At 36.4% G+C, this 19,581-nt stretch overlaps 2 protein-coding genes across 3 annotated transcripts in view; one reads left to right on the top strand and one right to left on the bottom strand.

Moving 5' to 3' along the window:
* Positions 1-453: 453 nt before the first annotated feature.
* nabp2 (nucleic acid binding protein 2) lies at positions 454-4,975 on the bottom strand. Its single transcript, XM_082156570.1, has 7 exons — positions 4,781-4,975; positions 4,471-4,582; positions 3,532-3,670; positions 3,253-3,324; positions 2,944-3,019; positions 1,566-1,614; positions 454-1,170 (listed from the first exon to the last, which is right to left on the bottom strand). Exons 2-7 carry the CDS (start codon positions 4,547-4,549, stop codon positions 995-997), a joined length of 591 nt encoding a protein of 196 aa, XP_082012696.1. The 5' UTR covers positions 4,550-4,582; positions 4,781-4,975; the 3' UTR covers positions 454-994.
* Positions 4,976-5,153: 178 nt separating this feature from the next.
* Positions 5,154-19,581, top strand: part of dgkab (diacylglycerol kinase, alpha b) — a 33,486-nt gene continuing 19,058 nt past the window's right edge. The window contains exons 1-11 of one of the 2 annotated variants that reach the window (XM_082156434.1): positions 5,154-5,301; positions 5,861-5,951; positions 7,179-7,255; positions 8,795-8,939; positions 11,890-11,964; positions 12,168-12,217; positions 12,409-12,483; positions 13,505-13,621; positions 13,713-13,830; positions 15,265-15,353; positions 15,500-15,610. In XM_082156434.1, coding sequence (XP_082012560.1) covers positions 5,879-5,951; positions 7,179-7,255; positions 8,795-8,939; positions 11,890-11,964; positions 12,168-12,217; positions 12,409-12,483; positions 13,505-13,621; positions 13,713-13,830; positions 15,265-15,353; positions 15,500-15,610 — 930 coding nt within the window. In that variant the 5' untranslated portion in view covers positions 5,154-5,301; positions 5,861-5,878. Of the gene's footprint in view, positions 5,302-5,852; positions 5,952-7,178; positions 7,256-8,794; positions 8,940-11,889; positions 11,965-12,167; positions 12,218-12,408; positions 12,484-13,504; positions 13,622-13,712; positions 13,831-15,264; positions 15,354-15,499; positions 15,611-19,581 lie in introns of both variants that reach the window. The other variant, XM_082156433.1, reaches the window with a different exon arrangement.

Below are 19,581 nucleotides of genomic sequence, written 5' to 3'. Positions count from 1 at the left end.
TAGTTAAGGTTGAGAGCGGGTGGACAGACTGAGAAGGAGAAAAATCTGTAGGAGCAGATGGGGGGGAAAGCTGGGGAGATACTGTCAATGTGATGTAGGAAAAAAGTTTCACAAGGCTCAATAGAGCCAATAATTGTAAAAGATGATGGTTTGACAAGTGTGTTATTCTCAGAGAAAAGAGTCCTGGGTTTACACTTTGCTTCATTTATAACACTGAAAGATAGGTAGAGCGTGTGTATAAGCAATAGCAAGCCGTTCAATACGCCTACCCTTAGCTTTCATTGCTCTAAGTTCAGGGGTGAATCATGGGGAGGAATGATTTGAGGGGACAGCTCTTGTTTTTAATGGGGCAAGTTTCTCCAAGGCATTAGATATAATGTCATAGTGTATATATTGAAATAATCTCTTCGGGACAAGAGAGATTGAGAGAGAAGGGCAGAGAGGAAGCAACAATAACAGTAGAGAATTTATCATTTTAATTTATAGACGTGCAATTTTTTTTAAAGTTCTGAGAAACCTGGAAAACATTAAATTTGTTCTAGTCTTAGAGGGCACAATAACTTACAAATCTTGACAATTGTCCTCACTTTATCCACATTTTCCATCCGCTTGGAACCTGCTTATTGCTGCTTGTTTTTGGCTCCGTTTATCAGACATATTTTAGCCAACAAAATTGCCATTTAAAAAATTACTGAATAAGATGAATGTTGAAACTGATAACCAAAAGTTGACTAACATTCAGAAGTTGGGCTAAAAACTATAATAGTTTAGTGTGTCCATTCTGAGACGGTGAAACAAGTTGAGAAACTTGTTCACTAATTGAGAAATACATCATAAAATATGTGACTTTACCAGACTGGACAAGAGTTAAACCAACATACATGAAAGCATGAAGTTCAAAGTTTATCAATACATGTCTTCAGATGAGACATGACAAATAGCTGCTCGCCAAAACCATTTTGCAATGATTATGTTGCTCCGTTACTAAACTAAATCATCTTTTGAGTGTTCGCCGCGTCTCCTTGCCGTTGCTTACAGAAGTTCCCCCCACACCAGGACTTGGTGTCGACCGGTTCCCATTTCCACCACTCGCTCGTCCAGCCGGCTGTGGATTAGTGGAGTTTCCAGAGCTTTGAGAATTCACCCCATTTCCATTGGGAGTGTCATTACCTTCAAAGAATAAAAAAAGTCAAGTATATGAATACATTACATGAATATTTGGTAACATTTTAGTTTAGGGTCCAATTCTCACTATTAACTAGTTGCTTATAAGCATATTACTAGGACGTTGGCTGTTTATTAGTACTTATAAAGCACATATTAATGCCTTATTCTGCATGACCATATTCAACATCCCTTAATCCACCCAAGACTTAAACTTTACAACTACCTTACTAACTGTTAAGCAGTAATTAGGAGTGTATTGAGGCAAAAGTCGTAGTTAGTAGTTAATACTGAGAATTGGACCCAACTAGGATCCCGAAATGTGCTTTAATTCTTACAAAGGAAAAAAATCAAGGTAGTGGTTCACTGTAAAAAGCACTTGCCACACTATATAATTATACCTGCATTGGCTCCAGTGCTGCTGTTCAGGTTGCTCTGGTCATTCAGTCCCTGACAGATAACAAGAAGAAAGTCAATTACCATGACCAGTGGCTAATTGTTTTTTTTGTTTTGTTTTTTAATAGTGAATAGGTTAATTTTTTAAAAGGCCATATGATGCTTTTTAACGTTTTCCTTTTCCTTGTAAGATGTGGGGCACCATTGACTTCCATAGTATTTTCTTTTTTCAATGGTGCCCACAAATGTTTGGATTCTTCAAAATATGTTCTTTTGTGCAGAACAAAGAAATGTATACAGGTTTGGAACAACTTGAGGGCGAGTAAATGATGACACAATTTTCATTTTTGGGCGAACTAACATCACTTTAATTCTATCACAGAGAACACTGAGGCCTAAAACGCCTCGATCAAAGTCCAGATATTAATTCTGCAAATGTCTCTGTCACAGTGTGAAATATTAGCATAATGCCCGCCCAAAGGCATACGCAAAGAAAGAAGGCGAGGTTTCAGTGAATTGAAGTGTTTTGATGCGAAAGCAAAGCACTTTTGCTTTCAGAAGTTAATCAGAGGTTTAGATTTACTCATAAAGTTCCAGAGCAATACAACCCAGAAGTTTGCTTGTGCACAGTGCATTTTACAGCGGACAGCTTTCTGAACCTCGAAGTCGTACTCTTGTCGTGCTGGCAAGTTCTGATTGATCGTCTTGATCATCCGCATTTTCAGAATCCAACTCGGACTCGAACTGATATGGTAAAACCGACAACATTTTTTTTAACTATGTGTTCATAATTGCTTTAGAAGCCTTGGAAGCTGAAGCTCGCGATTATGGTATTGCACCAATGCTACATTTTTCTATATATCCTAATAATTTGTTAACAAACATGAACTCATTACTTAAATGAGCTCATTGTTTCTGCCTTAAATTAATACATTATTAGATAACTGTGATTTGTATATGTACATTTCTGAAATGCATAGCTTTGACACAGTCACCTCTGATAACAGATTGTAATGTAGACTCATGCATTTTCTGTAAAGCTGCTTTGAAGCTATATGTATTGTGAAAAGTGCTATACAAATAAATGTCGATTGAATTTAATTGAATGGTCAGAGGCATTACATTTCCGACAGTCGCTTCAGATGACCAATCACAATGCATTGGGTCAGCTGGCCAATCAGAGCACTTTTCGCAACTCAGTCAGTGAATTTCGGACAGACTGGGAACAGAATTACTGCAAAAATGTACAGTATGTGAAAAATAATGTGTTTTTTTTAACATTAAAAGCATGTTAACCCATTCTAGTACACCCAATAAACAAAATAATGTATTTTAAAACAGCATCATATGGCAAATCCACAGAAATAAATCTAGAAGACGTACCGTTTTATTCATCTGGGACAGATATTCTGGATTTGGCTCACTAAAGTTTGGCACCTCAGAATACACCATGCAGAATCTTACAAATGGGATACAAACACATGAATTTATTCACAATGAGAGATATATTTTTTTTTTTAATGCAATACAATATGCAAAAATGCAAATTTTATGTTAACCTTTTACCATGTCTTGGAGTATCGCAATAATATAATATCATGAGTTCAGTATCGTGGTTATGTATCGTATCGTTACACCCCTAAAAAATATGAATGATTAAATAAAATGAAATGGTTGATGATTAAAACTTACTCTCCAATCTTCTGTAGTTCACCTCCTCTTCCAGTGTACAGTGTCAAACAGCCTTTAAAAACTGAGGCGTAACTGCAGCAAAATACAAATATAGACAGTTCTGTAGACTGTAAAACATTTATGAAGAGTGATCTTTTACTGTAAAATCAAGTATTTTGCACTACAATTGACTGTTCATTTGAGGTAGAACGACTGTCTTTTGAGCATAGTCAGCATGTTAAAATGTCTGTTAAAAAGATGACTTTCTATGTGCATCACTGATATTAAATGCAGTCTCACCCTTTGGTAAGTCTGATGATGTCACCAGCCTGAATGAGTCCACCGACTTCATCCCAAACCGAAATGCTGATGCTGCCCGTCTTGTCGGCCACTTTACACGTGCGCACCTCATGACCGTCTTTGGTCTTCGTCACTCGTCCTTGAAGAAGAGAAGATACTTTAGACTATTATTATAGCTAATAAATATGTATTATAGAAGGCCTGAACGGTGTATCGTAATAAACAACCGTTGGGGTTTAAGTAATAGAACACACTCCACAGACCCTGTCTGCTTCATGTTCTTGTTTGTGGAAATTCATGAGCATACAATATCAAAGGTCCAATAAAGAGAAGCGTCTTTGCCTTCAGTTAATGTTAATGCAAACTCATCATTTTATAAGGTAAAGCCCTATTTTAATATATAAGGTAAATTACCTTATTTTAATAAGCCCTATTTTATATAAATGTATACAATAAATATTTATCGCAAAATTGGTGCTGCCATAATAATGGTCTTTATTTTCTTCTAAACAGCTCCTAGTCATAGTGAAGCATTGACAACATTATTTTTGTAAAGTTTCTAGCATTTCAGAAAAAAAAACGTATTAAATATTTACCATCTGAATAACATTGTTTTTTCTGTTTATTACAGTAAAGCTATAATCTGTATTGCATAACGTACAGTATCATGGACACTCAGCTGTTGCCCATTACTTTGGTGTCAGTTAACTTACTAAAAAACTCTCATATTTAGATTTTGGAAATAGTCAGTCAAGTGTGTCGAAACTTTTATATGACCATATTTTGAATATGATAATAACACAGCACTAAAACGAGTATTGTTGGCTCCAGTATGATCAATTGTTTGTGGTTTTCCTGAAATGTGAAAGGTTAACGCAGAGTTAAATGATTATGTGTTATTTTGTTCCACTGGCAGCATGTGATGTGTTGTTTGGACACCTGTTTCCAGCACGATGAAGATGACATTGAGATTCTTGAGTCCAGGTTTAATGTCCTTCACATGAGTCTCTGTGCTCATGATCAGTCTGCTTCTGCGCAAATCCTGCAAAACCTGATGCACAACATGCCAGTCCACATCTGATGCGTTTTACACTCAGTGTTTCATATATCACATGCAAGACAATTATAATTAAAGATGCATGCATGCAAACAACTTTTTGGCAAACTAACTGTGATGAAGCATGCACGTGCGACAATGACAGCTGATCAACAATATTAAACAAACCAGGAAACTAATGAAAACACTTACTGGTTAGCATTGAGCTACGGTTGCACGGACTCTTTTAAAGATAGCCTACTGTTTCTCGTCATCTGCTACGCTTTGTGTGAACAATCCGGAATAGGCTCCGGAATAGGCTCGTAATATGAATTAAGACGCTGAATGTTCTGACAGCTGTCAATCATCACAGTTTCTCTGGACAGTCAACTACCGTTTACAGTGGTATTTTTTTTTTTTTTAAACGTCATGACGCAATGCTTTCCGTACGTTATGACGTAGTTATCCGCACGTATTTATCCGACCTGCACAGAACAGAACATGAAAGTTGAATGATCTGGAATAGTTAAATGAAAATGGGTCAAATTTATGTGGAAATATTCAGCGTAATCCGGGACACAGCTGGTTTGTCCTTCTTGTAAACTCTATGTAATGCGCATGCGTGTTAATCCACGCAATATAACGTTAGATCATTATTTTGAATTTGACGCGTTGAAGGGTGTGATTTAATCCCATACATTTCTTATACGAGAGAATTTTTTGACTTTTTAAAGGTAAGATTCATTCATATAAATGTGTTGGATGCCTTTTAAAATAGTTGTTAGATGCATTCCCACACTGTCACACAATAAAGAGTTGGAAAATTCTGATTGTGGATTAGATTTCTAATTAGAACTGTCATTAGTAACGAACGCCACGGCGTTTATTTATTTATTTAAAAGATAATTGAAGTCTTCTTTAAATTAGTTTATTAAACACATTCTTAATTTTTATGTGGGCTGAATATGAGATTAGATTAGCATTTGTTCAGCAGTCAATTTTCACATAACTAACTAAATGTGTATGCTAATAAATGCATGTTTATTTGCTTGTTTTGGTCATTTACCGTGGCTGAACAGGAACTTTCAGTCTGTTATAAAAACTATAGCTCATAATCACTCACTTTTCAGCACTATATTCAAACACATTTTTAATAAATGAACATGCACCTGGTTTCTTATTAGGGGCACATTTATTAAATTATTTCTACAGTGTCTTTATAGGTATGTACATCCATATATTCATCATGCATTTTGACCTCTCTCTCTCCGTCCTCATTTCTCAGGTTAAGAGTGACGTAGGACAAACAAAATGGCCACAGAATCTGATTTAGTAAATGAGATTAACCCTGTTGACTTCATTCAGTTGCTGGAGTACTTAGAATGTAAGTGTCTTTCATAAACATTATGGGACTCATTCTTCATTTACTTTATTGAATAATAACAACCCTAGTAGTGAAAAACAAAGCCATTAACATTGATATTTACTGACAAATCGCTTGACCCTTAAAATTTGACTTCTGACAAGAGTACTTAGATCTTTATTGCACAATGCACATTTCTTAAGTCTAAAATGTGCTTTAATATCACTATTAGAAAAAATATTATAATCTCTGTATAATATCTTTAACCCTTTAGAACCTGAAGCTAAAATAGGTGTTTTTCACATAATTCGATTTTTTTTACTGTAAAATTCAAAAACAATGTGATATCTTCATGTGCAAGGTGTCATCTTTTTCAGAAAAAGATAAGCTTTCAACAAATTACAGTTATTGACCATTATTGTGTGTGGTGAGTTTGTAAATAGAATTTAAAAAGACAAAAATAGAAAAAACGAGAATAAATTGACTGATTTTTATTTAGAAAAAAAACGAAAAAATCATGAACGAAAGAAACTAACACTTTAAAGTTGAAAAATGAACTATAATACATATATACAAGTTTTTTTTGTGACATTGGGTTGCACAGTTTTCATTTAGGACACTTTTTTTCATACACGCACACATACAAATGCACGCATTCATAGGTACGCACACATACACATGCACGCACTACATGCTTAGATACGTGAAAGAGTAACGGCTATCCGCCTCCCAAATTTCATTAAAAATCATCCCAATCCCCTCTTCTGCTGTGAAGCGGTTGAAGAGTTACAGTGACATGAATACAGCTTGGTTGGCTGTGTCGTCGACGACACATCCGGTTTTAAAGGGTTAAATGCAAGATATTTAAAGTGTACCTAAAGTATACTTCAAATATAAAAAGCACAATCAAATATACTTAAGTAAATTTTTAGTTGGACTATTTCCAGATAACTTAAGTGCATTAAGTACAAAATTAATTGTTCCAATTTAGCAGACTTTTAAGTGTATCAATTTAGTATACTAAAAGAACAATTGCAGGATATTTAAATTAAGAACATAAATATATAAACCTATTTGTAGTATACTTAGCATAAAATAAATGTTTTTCAAATTAGTTTTGGTATATTTATTTTTCACTAGGCAAGATAAATCATGGAACATAATATTATAAGTTAAATGTCTGAGAAAAGGTTTTCATTTTTACAATTTACACATCTTTTTGTTGTTGTTTTGTTTTAAATTTCCTAGATAGCAGGATAAAGGCGAAAGATGCGATGAAGGATTTTCATGCCGGTGGAAAGCTGGTCCATCACAGGTTTGGAGATGTAAGCTGAACACTTTCTACTGGCTCCTACAGTAGTTATTTCTCCATAAATGATGGAATCCTCTCAGTTTCAAAAATTATATGTGAAATGTGAAGGTGACTTTTTGATGTTTTGGTTACATTTATAACTTAGAAACTGTGTTCATGGGATAGTTCAGCCAAAAATAATCTTCAGAACACAAATGAAGATCTTTTTGATAAAATCTGAGAGATTTCTGTCCTTCCATTGACAGCTACGCAACTACCACTTTAACACTTCAGAAAGTTCATAAAGAGATTTGTTTTTTGAATTATGAATTGAGCGGTTTAGTCAAACATTTTTGAAGAGACAAAATCACTTTATATGATGAACAGGTATATGATCAAAGTGTTAGGTTATGGCTTATAGGTTAGTAGAATAAGTTGACATGTAGTTGTAAAGTTACTTATAGTTGTAAGGCCTGCTCAATCGGTCCAACGACAGTTTCCGATAACTAACCGTTACTAACCTGAGCGTAAACTTATGGTGTTATGGACTTAATGTAATCTACTAGAATCAATAATTTCAGAGTAAGTCAGAATGAATCCAAATTTAACAATTTATTATTAGTCAGGTAAATGTATCATGCCAATTACATAATCAATTCAAAGATAATCAATACAATAACATCAAATGCTCAGAGATAAAGAATAAAAGATGTACCTGACTCAGGAAATACATAATGTTGAGTGTCTGAACAACACTCAGCGTTATGGCCTGATCTCTGAAGACATTTCTTTATATACTCAGACCAAGACAAAACATTCCCCAATGTGAGGAATGAACTTACAATAGGAATTTGCATTGACTAGAGTTCTAGACACAGGAAGTTCACACCTTGTCGAGGAACAGGAGGTAGTTTGGAGGAAGGACCCTGGGAAAAGTGCACACCCAATAAGCAAAGTATCTCTAAACCCTTATTACCATTTGCTTTACTTCTGTGGAGATGAGACCATTGTACCAGTCGCACTGAGACATTTCAAATGATACCAAACATGACTGTTACTTATATTAATAATAATATACTGTTATTCACTTATATTGACATAGAATATTATAATTTTTATATAATCTTTTTAAGTGAAGAGAAGATCGTGTAAAGGGAATGAAGTGGGGGGAGAAGTATGGGGCTAGAATTGTTGCATTATTCCAAATAAATAGATTGAGATTCACAAACAAATGTAAAGAGATTCACAAACAAATGATCAAATTCACAAAAAAATTGATTAAGATCCACAAATAAATGTAAAGAGTTTCACAAAAATGTATAAAACTCACAAATAAATAAAATGAGATTTGCAATATATATATATATTTACAAATGTGTTTTATGTCACAAACACAACTGTGTCTGGCATTTATTTGTGAACCGCTTTCTGTGCATTTGTAAATCGCTGCACACTTCTGGTGTCGACGTGCAGAAAAATCCACAAAATAAGTGGACTCCACCCACCGTTTACTCAAGCCAATCAGATAACAGCCTTTTTTAATCACATTCTCTCTGCGTTTTCCCCACTGAAGCACATAGATGCAACAGGATTTTCTCTATTCCTCAAGAATTATCTTGAGGTTGATGATTTTCCAGCTGATCTCTGCCAGCGTCTCTACTGGTATTTCCAAAGATCTGAGCGGTCTGGTCCTGACACAAGTCCTCACAGCAAAGATGGTGAGCTGCTGATTCATTTTTCAGGAGTAATTTTACAGAACTTCAGTAAACGTTTCAAAACACACTTATCTGTTGTCTTTCCGACCTGTTCGCATACAAACCATGTGAGAGATCAAACACATTGTTTTTATTTATGTGTTAAATGCACAAGATTTAATGAAAGTTTTTAGAGGTTTAATGATAGTATTAATCTAAACTACCATAATAGAATGTAAAGAATAGAATGTATAATGACATTCCGCAATTATGCCTGATTTAGGCCTACATTATTTTACTTCATATGCACTTTTTATGAGTGAATGCAATCACTGACAGTGCTATTTTAAATAGTAAAAAGTGCGAAAACAATATTACAACATAGGAACTATTATAATTGTTAAACATTAGTTAAAAACAATGTCTTTCCATTTAAAATGTACAATATACACTCACCTAAAGGATTATTAGGAACACCTGTTCAATTTCTCATTAATGCAATTATCTAATCAACCAATCACATGGCAGTTGCTTCAATGCATTTAGTCCTGGTCAAGACAATCTCCTGAACTCCAAACTGAATGTCAGAATGGGAAAGAAAGGTGATTTAAGCTATTTTGAGCGTGGCATGGTTGTTGGTGCCAGACGGGCCGGTCTGAGTATTTCACAATCTGCTCAGTTACTGGGATTTTCACGCACAACCATTTCTAGGGTTTACAAAGAATGGTGTGAAAAGGGAAAAACATCCAGTATGCGGCAGTCCTGTGGGCGAAAATGCCTTGTTGATGCTAGAGGTCAGAGGAGAATGGGCCGACTGATTCAAGCTGATAGAAGAGCAACTTTGACTGAAATAACCACTCGTTACAACCGAGGTATGCAGCAAAGCATTTGTGAAGCCACAACACGCACAACCTTGAGGCGGATGGGCTACAACAGCAGAAGACCCCACCGGGTACCACTCATCTCCACTACAAATAGGAAAAAGAGGCTACAATTTGCACGAGCTCACCAAAATTGGACAGTTGAAGACTGGAAAAATGTTGCCTGTTCTGATGAGTCTCGATTTCTGTTGAGACATTCAGATGGTAGAGTCAGAATTTGGCGTAAACAGAATGAGAACATGGATCCATCATGCCTTGTTACCACTGTGCAGGCTGGTGGTGGTGGTGTAATGGTGTAGGGGATGTTTTCTTGGCACACTTTAGGCCCCTTAGTGCCAATTGGGCATCGTTTAAATGCCACGGCCTACCTGAGCATTGTTTCTGACCATGTCCATCCCTTTATGACCACCATGTACCCATCCTCTGATGGCTACTTCCAGCAGGATAATGCACCATGTCACAAAGCTCGAATCATTTCAAATTGGTTTCTTGAACATGACAATGAGTTCACTGTACTAAAATGGCCCCCACAGTCACCAGATCTCAACCCAATAGAGCATCTTTGGGATGTGGTGGAACGGGAGCTTCGTGCCCTGGATGTGCATCCCACAAATCTCCATCAACTGCTGCAAGATGCTATCCTATCAATATGGGCCAACATTTCTAAAGAATGCTTTCAGCACCTTGTTGAATCAATGCCACGTAGAATTAAGGCAGTTCTGAAGGCGAAAGGGGGTCAAACACAGTATTAGTATGGTGTTCCTAATAATCCTTTAGGTGAGTGTATAATCAGTGCAAGCATCTGTCACAAACACAATTCTGTATTTTCAGCGAAGCAGAATTGCCTTGTGCATTAGAGTCCAGGGGCCCTATCTTGCACCCAGCGCAATTGACTTTGTACACCGACGCATGTATCATTCCTATTTTGCACCCGCGCAAAGCGGACTTTTCCCCCCACAGAAGCACTTCGGTTAACTAAGAAATACACTTGCGCTCCCGGGGGGGCGGTTCAGCGCAAAGAGGAGGCGTGTTCCGGCGCAAACGTTTCCTCATGCTATTTTGCAGGTTTAGAAAACAATTGCGCCACTAACCAGGAAAAAATAGTTTAAAGTCCGTGGCGCGTTGCGCATGTTATTCATATGCTATTTTAAGGGCGCATGCTTGACCATAATCAATGTAGCGTGTGCACAACGCGCACTTTGATCTCTCATCTACACAGAAGCAGCAGTTTTCATTTTTGCAAATCATACATTATTACGATAGATAGATAGATAGATAGATAGATAGATAGACAATTTATTATAAAAGCATACATCTAACTTACACATTTACCCAAATTATCATACGCCTGTTTAACCGAAGTTAATTTGGGTGGGTTTCTCCATCCCCAATGTCCCTGACGAGAACGTCGGTCTCCTCGGCTGTGAACCGCTCCTGGCGCGCGTCTGGCAAATCCGCCGTTATAATAGGAATCCGCTTTAGAATAAGCGCGCCTGCTCTTAAAGGGAATGTGAGATGTCGCTCTGATTGGTTTATTTCACGTTACGCCCAAACCACACCTATGAATAATGAAGCTACTTCAGACCAACCCATTTTAGATTTGCGCCGGGCGCAAGAGGCATTTATCCCGCCGGGAAAATAACAACAGCGCCGGAGATCCGCCCACAAAGTTACTTGCGCTTTGCGCTTGACACTTGCATTTCAGATCGTTAAAATAGGGCCCATGGACTGCGATTAATTTCAGTATTTATGGACAAAAATATTTACAGTTATTGTACTGTTACTGTCACCAACATTAAATTGCACAAGTACATAATGACTTTTTGTGGGTTTTCACTGCAAAACAACACACAAATGCCACAAACATTAACAGTTTTTTAAAAGCTGCAGGAATATAGTCATTTTGAGCTGTTAATAATCAGAAATCCTGTGAAAAATCCTGGTGGGACTGTTAAACGCTGTATAATAAAATATAACTAACCACACACTAATGTATTAACTTTAACTGTAAGTATTAAAATGCACACTGGCTATTACTGGCTCTTACTATAGCATTACATTGATATTCAGTATTATTTGTTCTGCTTTTTCAGGTGGTGTCTCTCTTAAAGCTGTATTGTGTTACTTTTCCATATTGGAGGATGGAAATCCACGAGACAAACTAGAGTGTAAGACATTCATCGAATTTAAAGTGATCTCTAGCAGATAATATCACTAATACTATGTACTAATACCATATAAAGTGCGAAATGGGTTTAATCATTTTTTTTATATTTTAAATTATGATTTAAACTTGCCATTTGTTTTTAAGTGTAATTAAATGCAGTGTATATGCAAAGTACTTATCAATTATATGATACTTATTTGGCAGACACCTTCAAATTGTATGATAAAGATGACAATGGACTTCTTGATAGCAAGGTAACAACGGGAGTACATGAGATTTTGATATTTCCTTCATTTAATGCTACCCTCTTGTCTTGAGTGTGATGTATTTCCTGTTTTAGCTTACTTAGGTTCAAATTAGCCTGTTAACATGTCCAGTGATGTCCTCTTAAAATAAATTATAATGTTTATTTAATTCTTGTTTTCTGTGTGTTTTTGTTGAATAGGAAGTTGACAAAATTGTTACACAGATGATGCAAGCTGCCGAATACCTCGGATGGGATGTGACAGAACTAAAGCCAGTGAGTTCATATGTACAAATAACTCTTTCAGAAGGTATAATTGGAGAAATTACATTTGCTTTTTCCAAGTTAGCACGAAAGCTTGTTGCTGCCACAGGATAAAAAAACATTAAAAAGGTAATAGTGACTTTTTATCTCACAATTCAGACTTTTTTCTTGCAACTGTGAGTTTATATCTCACAAATCTGATAAATAAAGAGATATGAAGAGATGTGAACTCGCAATTCTGACTTTATCTCTCACAATTCCACGTTTATTACTCGCAATTCAGATTTGTTTTCTCAGGATTGAGAGATATAAACTCACAATTGCAAGAAAAAAAGTTAGAATTGTGAGACTAAAAGTCGGAAACAAGCTTCCATAAGTTAGTGACAGAAGTGTCCTGGCAAATATTTTTTCAACAGGCACAGATTTTCTGCTTTTAAAGGACCACTGAAGTAGGGGTGTTTGATTCAGTCGACTCCGACTCCCGACATTTACTTTACCTCAAAACAGGGTCACAAATAATACAAAATGGCAGTCGTTACACACTTAATTCATTTATTTTTTCCCCGACACAAAGCCTTAAAATTCCCTTACTAACACAACACACTTTTAGCGTGACTGTCCAATTTAGTGATGACTTGATGAGTAGCTATCAACGTTGCTACCTAGCTGTTGCTGATACCTAATGGTCAAATATATTGACAGAATAAAATCTTTAATTCATCTTATTATATTGATCAGGTGATGGCGCTAAACGCACAGCAGGGTTGGTCTGTAGTTGGTCTGTGTAGTCACACATTAAATTGAGGATGAAAGAAAGTGAGTTTTTGTAGTACTTCTTCAAAATGAAGATCCGTACTCGTTCAGGTCAAAGGTGAGGTTGAGTGAGGTTGGTAGCCCTACATAAAACCCTCATCATTTCCTAGCCAGGCTTATAACCATAGATGGGTAAGTTTGCTTTTTCCAAGCCTAGAACTAATACATGGCAGTATATTTTAGGATAATGAAAATACAAGTACATTGTTCCTTTTTCTAGGTACTTCAAGACATGCTGAAAGCCATGGACGTGGACGGCAGTGGCACTGTAACCCTTCGAGAGTGGATACAAGGGGGCTTGAACAGCATTCCTCTACTGGTTCTGCTTGGATTAAAGGTAAACAGCCTTTGTCAGAATGTATGTAATCATCAGGAAGGTCATATGGTGTGGAATTGATTACATGAGATGTTTTTAACATTACCTACAGGTAGCTGAAAAGGACGGCCAGCATGTCTGGCGACTGAAGAACTTCAACAGGCCCACATATTGCTTTGTCTGTCAGAAGATGATGTTGGGTCTGCGAAAACAGGGCTTGTCTTGCAATTGTGAGTTTATCAATGATAACCTTTTTTAATTCATGGGCAAGCTTTATACCTATTCTTGTCTCTTTAAACATACGTTTAGGGCCAGATTTACTAAACAGGGCTAATTAGCGTGAGAGCGCAATCCCATAAAAACTGTGACGACGTGCAGATGAAAGAACACAGACGCAGCCGGATCATTTCCATAATGAGCAACACAATCTACCAAGAGCAGCGCAAATTAGCATCTGGTTTAAAACATGCTTTTTTACACAGTAAATAATGGTGCAAATACCAGTAAATTGACTAGCGCAGACAATCACCGTAATTGATTCAAATATTAATTCAAATATTAATATATTATCAAATATTAATATTAATTCAAATATTCTCCTCCCATAAATTTAGCATCTAATAGCGAAACTCCTACAAATGCATATGCGATAAGGTCAGCCACAACAATAACCCTGTCCACGCATTTTCAGTGCAAATTATTCTCTGTGTGTCTTTAGTAAATCCTGACAGTAGTTTTTTAACGGCAAAAGAGGGTTTGTGTTGACACAAGCTGTTAGTAAATCTGGCCCTTAGTATTCAGTGGATAGATGCTCGAATACCCTTGTGAAAAAGAAGTGTGCTTAACTGTATTGAATGTAGTGTATGTCAGATTTAGTATGTAGTATATTTAAAAAAACTGTACTCGCAGATAATATAATATTAATAAAATAAAAGGCCACTTAAGTGTACTGAAAGAGAATTTAACTTTTATGACTGTTTATTAATCTTAACACAGTTAAGTACACTTTAAAAAGTGCGCTTTGTAATAATGTCAAATTTTAAAGTACATTTTAAATCATTGGTTTAATATTTTGTCTGGTTTTTTTAACACTAGTGTGTTATTCAGTATTACATTTTAAATCAACATATTTTAAATGTACTAAATTGCAACTTCATTAAAAATGTGTAAATAAAAAAAAACTTAAATAGATGACATTCAAGTTCAATAATGACATTCATGTATATTTTAGTTAACCACAAATTTTTGTCAGTAAATTCAGCAGCACATTTTAATTTCTTAATTTCCATATCTCAAAGACAATAGAAGTCATTACGAAATTACATGTAATTATGTCCTATTTAAGTTGGTCAAAAAACACCTTCAAGTTCAACTAAAATTTATTTAAAATGTAAGCCAACAATTTAAACTAAACTACGTTTTTATTTAATTCCAAATAACATGCAATTAAATGTCCATTACATTCAGTTCACGTTTAAGTATATTATGTCTTTAATAAGGACTCCTAAAGTGTACTTCTTTCATAACACTGAATATGTACAGCCTTAAACATTCAGAATAGGTTCGCCCAGATTTCTAGCGTCTTTGTAAATGCCCTTGCCTGTGGGTATTTTGTAATGTAATGACATCGTCAGTGTTTCCCCTCTTCTTTTATTGATTTCTAGTTTGCAAGTACACCGTCCACAGCAGCTGCGCCAACAAAAACCACACACCATGCGTCAGGACCTTTGTCAGGTCCAAAACAGAGATAGGGGTGAGAGATGATTCATTTACCATTGATTTACCATTACATTGTGTTCTCTTTAAGTAACATTAACTTGCTATTAATTATGTGTTAAATTGATTCACAAAAGGCATTAATGCTTGGCCTGTGAATGACTGTTTTCCCCCCTTTGCCAGTGTTCAGTTCATGACTGGATCAGTGCTGACTGTGAGTCCAACAAATGTGAGATTTGCCACAAAAAGATCAAGATACTCACAGGAAAGAGCTGTGCATGGTGTCACCGCATGGTGAGCGCTGATTTCTTTATCCACATACATTTACATTTAATCGTTTAGCAGGTCTTTTATCCAAAGCGACTTACAATACAAGCAATCAAACCAACAAGTGCTGTGACAAGTCCCAGTTAGGCTAGCACAGTACAATTATTATTATTATTATTAATAATAATAATATATACGATAATACGAACATGTCACAATATTCCTCATTTAAATAATAGATACGCAGAATAAAGGGGCGGGGCCTGGTTGAGTTAGTTAGTAGTGTGTTGAAACTGACGGTTATGGTAAGGGGCGGGACATTTCCCAAACACACTCAAAGCGCTTGACTAATCACAACACACTGCTCCAGCCGACCAATCAGAGCACAGTGTGCTTTTCAGAAGGAGGGGCTTCATAGAGACAGGAACTAAACAGGGCTGCGTTTCCCAAAAGCATCGTAAGCCTAAGTAGATCGTAAAAACGATCGTACGACTGATCTTAATATTATGGTCTGGTTCCCAAAAGCATCGTAACTTAAACTTAAAAATCATCGTAGATCTACGAGTGCTCTGGAGTAATCGTAAATCCCCAAGTGCATCGTAAGAAGACAGAGTTATGAGGTCACCTGCAGGACAACCGGCAGATTACACCTTTAACTTTATTCAAATGCAATGTGATTATAATATAAGGTTTTGATTGTACTTTATTGTACACTTTATTACTTTTTTTTCCTTTTTTTTTTATGTATAAATTAAATAATTAAAAAGGTCAGAATTTTTTTTTTTAAATAATTTAATCTAATAATTTTAATCAAAATTAAATGAATGAACAAAAAAATTAATAAAAGAAATCCTTTAAATCTGTTAAAAATTACATCTTTGTTTCACTCTATCTCCTCTAAAAGGACATTAATTTCATCTTTTTGAAAGGTATCTTTTCTTGGTTTTTTTGTTCAACCATTTTGTCAGTGCCTCCGCCTGTAGGTAGGTGCTTTATATAGACTTGTCTTGATTGCTAATCCACAACAGATGACAATTATTAGGTTAAACGTTCAGAATACGATTCCATATAAGGTTATATTTCAGCACCTCGCAAATGGACAGCGACTCTTAAGTAGCACGTAGAACGCGTTCTCGCGCGTTCATGTTAAGTGCATTTTTGGGAAACGCGAGCGTTCGTAACCTTGCATGTAGAGAGCGCTCTTAAAGCCACACTAAGTAGAAATTGTGTTTTTGTCAAACAGCGACCCCTAGAGTCGCTGTGGAATACTTGCACTGTCGTAAATATATTATATTATAACATTTTTACATGATTGCAGCTAAATCACAAGTAAATAGTCTATAGTCTAGGCCTACTGTATAATTTAATTTGTGTTGTTTTTATTGGAATGTAAACATTACAAAATGCCAGATAACATCAATTAAGTTAAATGTGCGTCGCATTATTTCATAACATTGGCCGTTATGATGTCATTAGACATGATTATTGCAATTTATCATAATAGTTTGCAAATTGTGCTCGTTTACACTATTTACAACCTCTACGTTAGGCTTATTTATGATAATTATGTGAGATATTGAAAGCTGTTCTCATGATAATCGCAGGAATCAACGTCAACAGCGTCGTCTGATATCCCTCAGGACTACGTGATAAATACACCTCACAACACCTGAGTTCAGCTGGCAAACTAATTCGTGAGGCATAGCTATCTGATTTATCAAAACGATTCCATTTACACCTGGTCACATAAATGTATTTTTGCGAAACGGATTTAAATTCGATCTTCAATTCTTGCGCTTTATGCAGATTTAATGGAGTGCACGTCACCGAAAGCAACAGATATGAGCTGCATTTTATAGATCATCAGCTAAAATTTCAAAATCAAAGACCGCAATAAGAGAGAGCAGTAACAGCCCTGGTAAGATTTACTTTTAATGATGAAGATTGTGTGTTAAGCGTCTGCGACTTACTTTCACTTTGATTTGCGATAGTTTGCACGTTGGCTTGATGCAGTTGCTCATCTGCGGTGATGCGTGTTCCAGCGCGTCGTCATATCTGGATATAACATATAGCCTGTACAACGCTCTCACACGTTTTTTATTTATTTATTTTTTTTGCATTTTTGAGAGGAGTACAATTTACATATGTGGTTTCAAAAACCATATGCGTTTACACTTGTCCAGTTTCGTCTGGAATGCGTCTCAGATCTCCTCCTGAAGTGGTTTGAGGGATCGGATTCAAATCCGTCTCAAATGCATTTCGGAGGGCATTTAAACCTGGACTTTTCACGATCGGATAGCTATCCGATCTGAGAAAATGCATGAAGTGGCCAGGTGTAAACAACCCCCATGACAAAAACATACGCACGAAAGCCGAAAACAAATGCTGGTTGGCCTCTCACGTCCAAATTTGACGAAGTGGTGGGGGAAGTGACCAAGGGCATAGGTTTGGCCTCAGCTTTGGTGGGGACATCCCCCTCCCCCTCCCCCTGGAATGAGTTTTCTATATGTAATTAAATAATGAACAAATGAATAAAATACACACGTATCATAGTATGCATTCAACACAACAAATCCATTATTATTATCTATTATTATTATTATTATCCATGATTACAGTATTCCATTAATACTAAAATTTTATCTACTATTCTATATCAAATTCTATTGATATATTCTATTCTTAAATATTAAATTCTTAGGCTACACTCACTCACAAATACATTACATAAATAGAATGTAGAAACGAAAAATGTCTCAGATCCACTGTTTATGTTGACTGCAAGATTCTAAGTTAAGGTCAGCTAATTAACATTCAGTGACTTGCTAACGTAGCATTCTATCATGATAGCGTGACTTCTATGAGTCTATCAGTGCTGCACAGCCTAATCAATACTCTTAACCTTAGTTGAAAGATTGCTGCTGCTAGGTTTAACTGTAACAACATGGTAACACATACTATCACCAATCAATACTATTTTCCACAGTAGAATCTGCATTTGAAAGCCTGGTCAGTCACTACTACTGCTAGTTTATTTGTGTGGCTAGTTATTTTGCCTACTTACACTCTGCTTTATGAAAAAGCTTCGTATGTCCCCTTTCTTCTTCTTGGGTGGCATAGCTGATCTATCTACAAAGTACAAAAAGTGGCAAAAAACGGAATATTAAAATGTTTTACTCTGGCCTTTGTATGTGGCAGAGAGACAGCCCTGGTAATTTACCGTCGGCGTCGTCGACGCGCGCGCGCGCACACACACACACACACACACACACACACACCACCCGCTCGCTGCCAGTGCAAGCACAAAAGTAGTCCCGGCCCGCGCGTGTAGCCTGTCAGATACACCGCCGCCAATCAAATTACGCCGTTTCTTGTACTGTCGTTGTTTTGACCGTTGGAATCGATCCAAATAGCAGCGCAAAGATCCAAATAGCAGTTCAAAGGAGCTTGCTAAATATTGGTGGGGACAAATTTGTCATCTCAAAATATTGATTGGGACTAGTACCTAGCGTCCCCCCCTAAACCTACGCCCATGGAAGTGACGTATGCCGTAAAGCAGTCGAATTTTGTAGTTCTTTTTGTGCTCTGGTTACTACCCGAACCCCGAAGTTACATAGTGCCAGTAAAAGCGATACAGACTCTGTCAGGCTATGGCAGACGTGTCATTCAACCTATTGTAAGTCGATGTACCATCACAAGGATCTTGGAAATATATTATGAAGGTTGAAAAGTTACATAGTGTCGCTTTAAGAGCTAAGATACATCGTTATCGGGAAACTCAGCCAAGAGCGTTACTGACAGACTGGGAAGAGAGGAGCTGCAACAATGGAGAATATGGGGGAAATAATCAACATTCAAGCATGAAAACTTGTTCTAGTAGAGCACAAAACAACATCAAGACTTTGAAAAAGGGCATAATATGACTTTAATTTATTTAGCTGGTTGTTTTATTTAGACAGATCTGTTCCCGTATATGCTAATGTTTTCTGTCTTTGCTG

This window comes from Leuciscus leuciscus (genome assembly GCF_965113295.1).
Source record: "Leuciscus leuciscus genome assembly, chromosome: 23".
NCBI classification, from domain to species: domain Eukaryota; kingdom Metazoa; phylum Chordata; class Actinopteri; order Cypriniformes; family Leuciscidae; genus Leuciscus; species Leuciscus leuciscus.
Note: the sequence above shows the minus strand (reverse complement) of the source record. Positions and strands in the feature narration are given on the sequence as shown.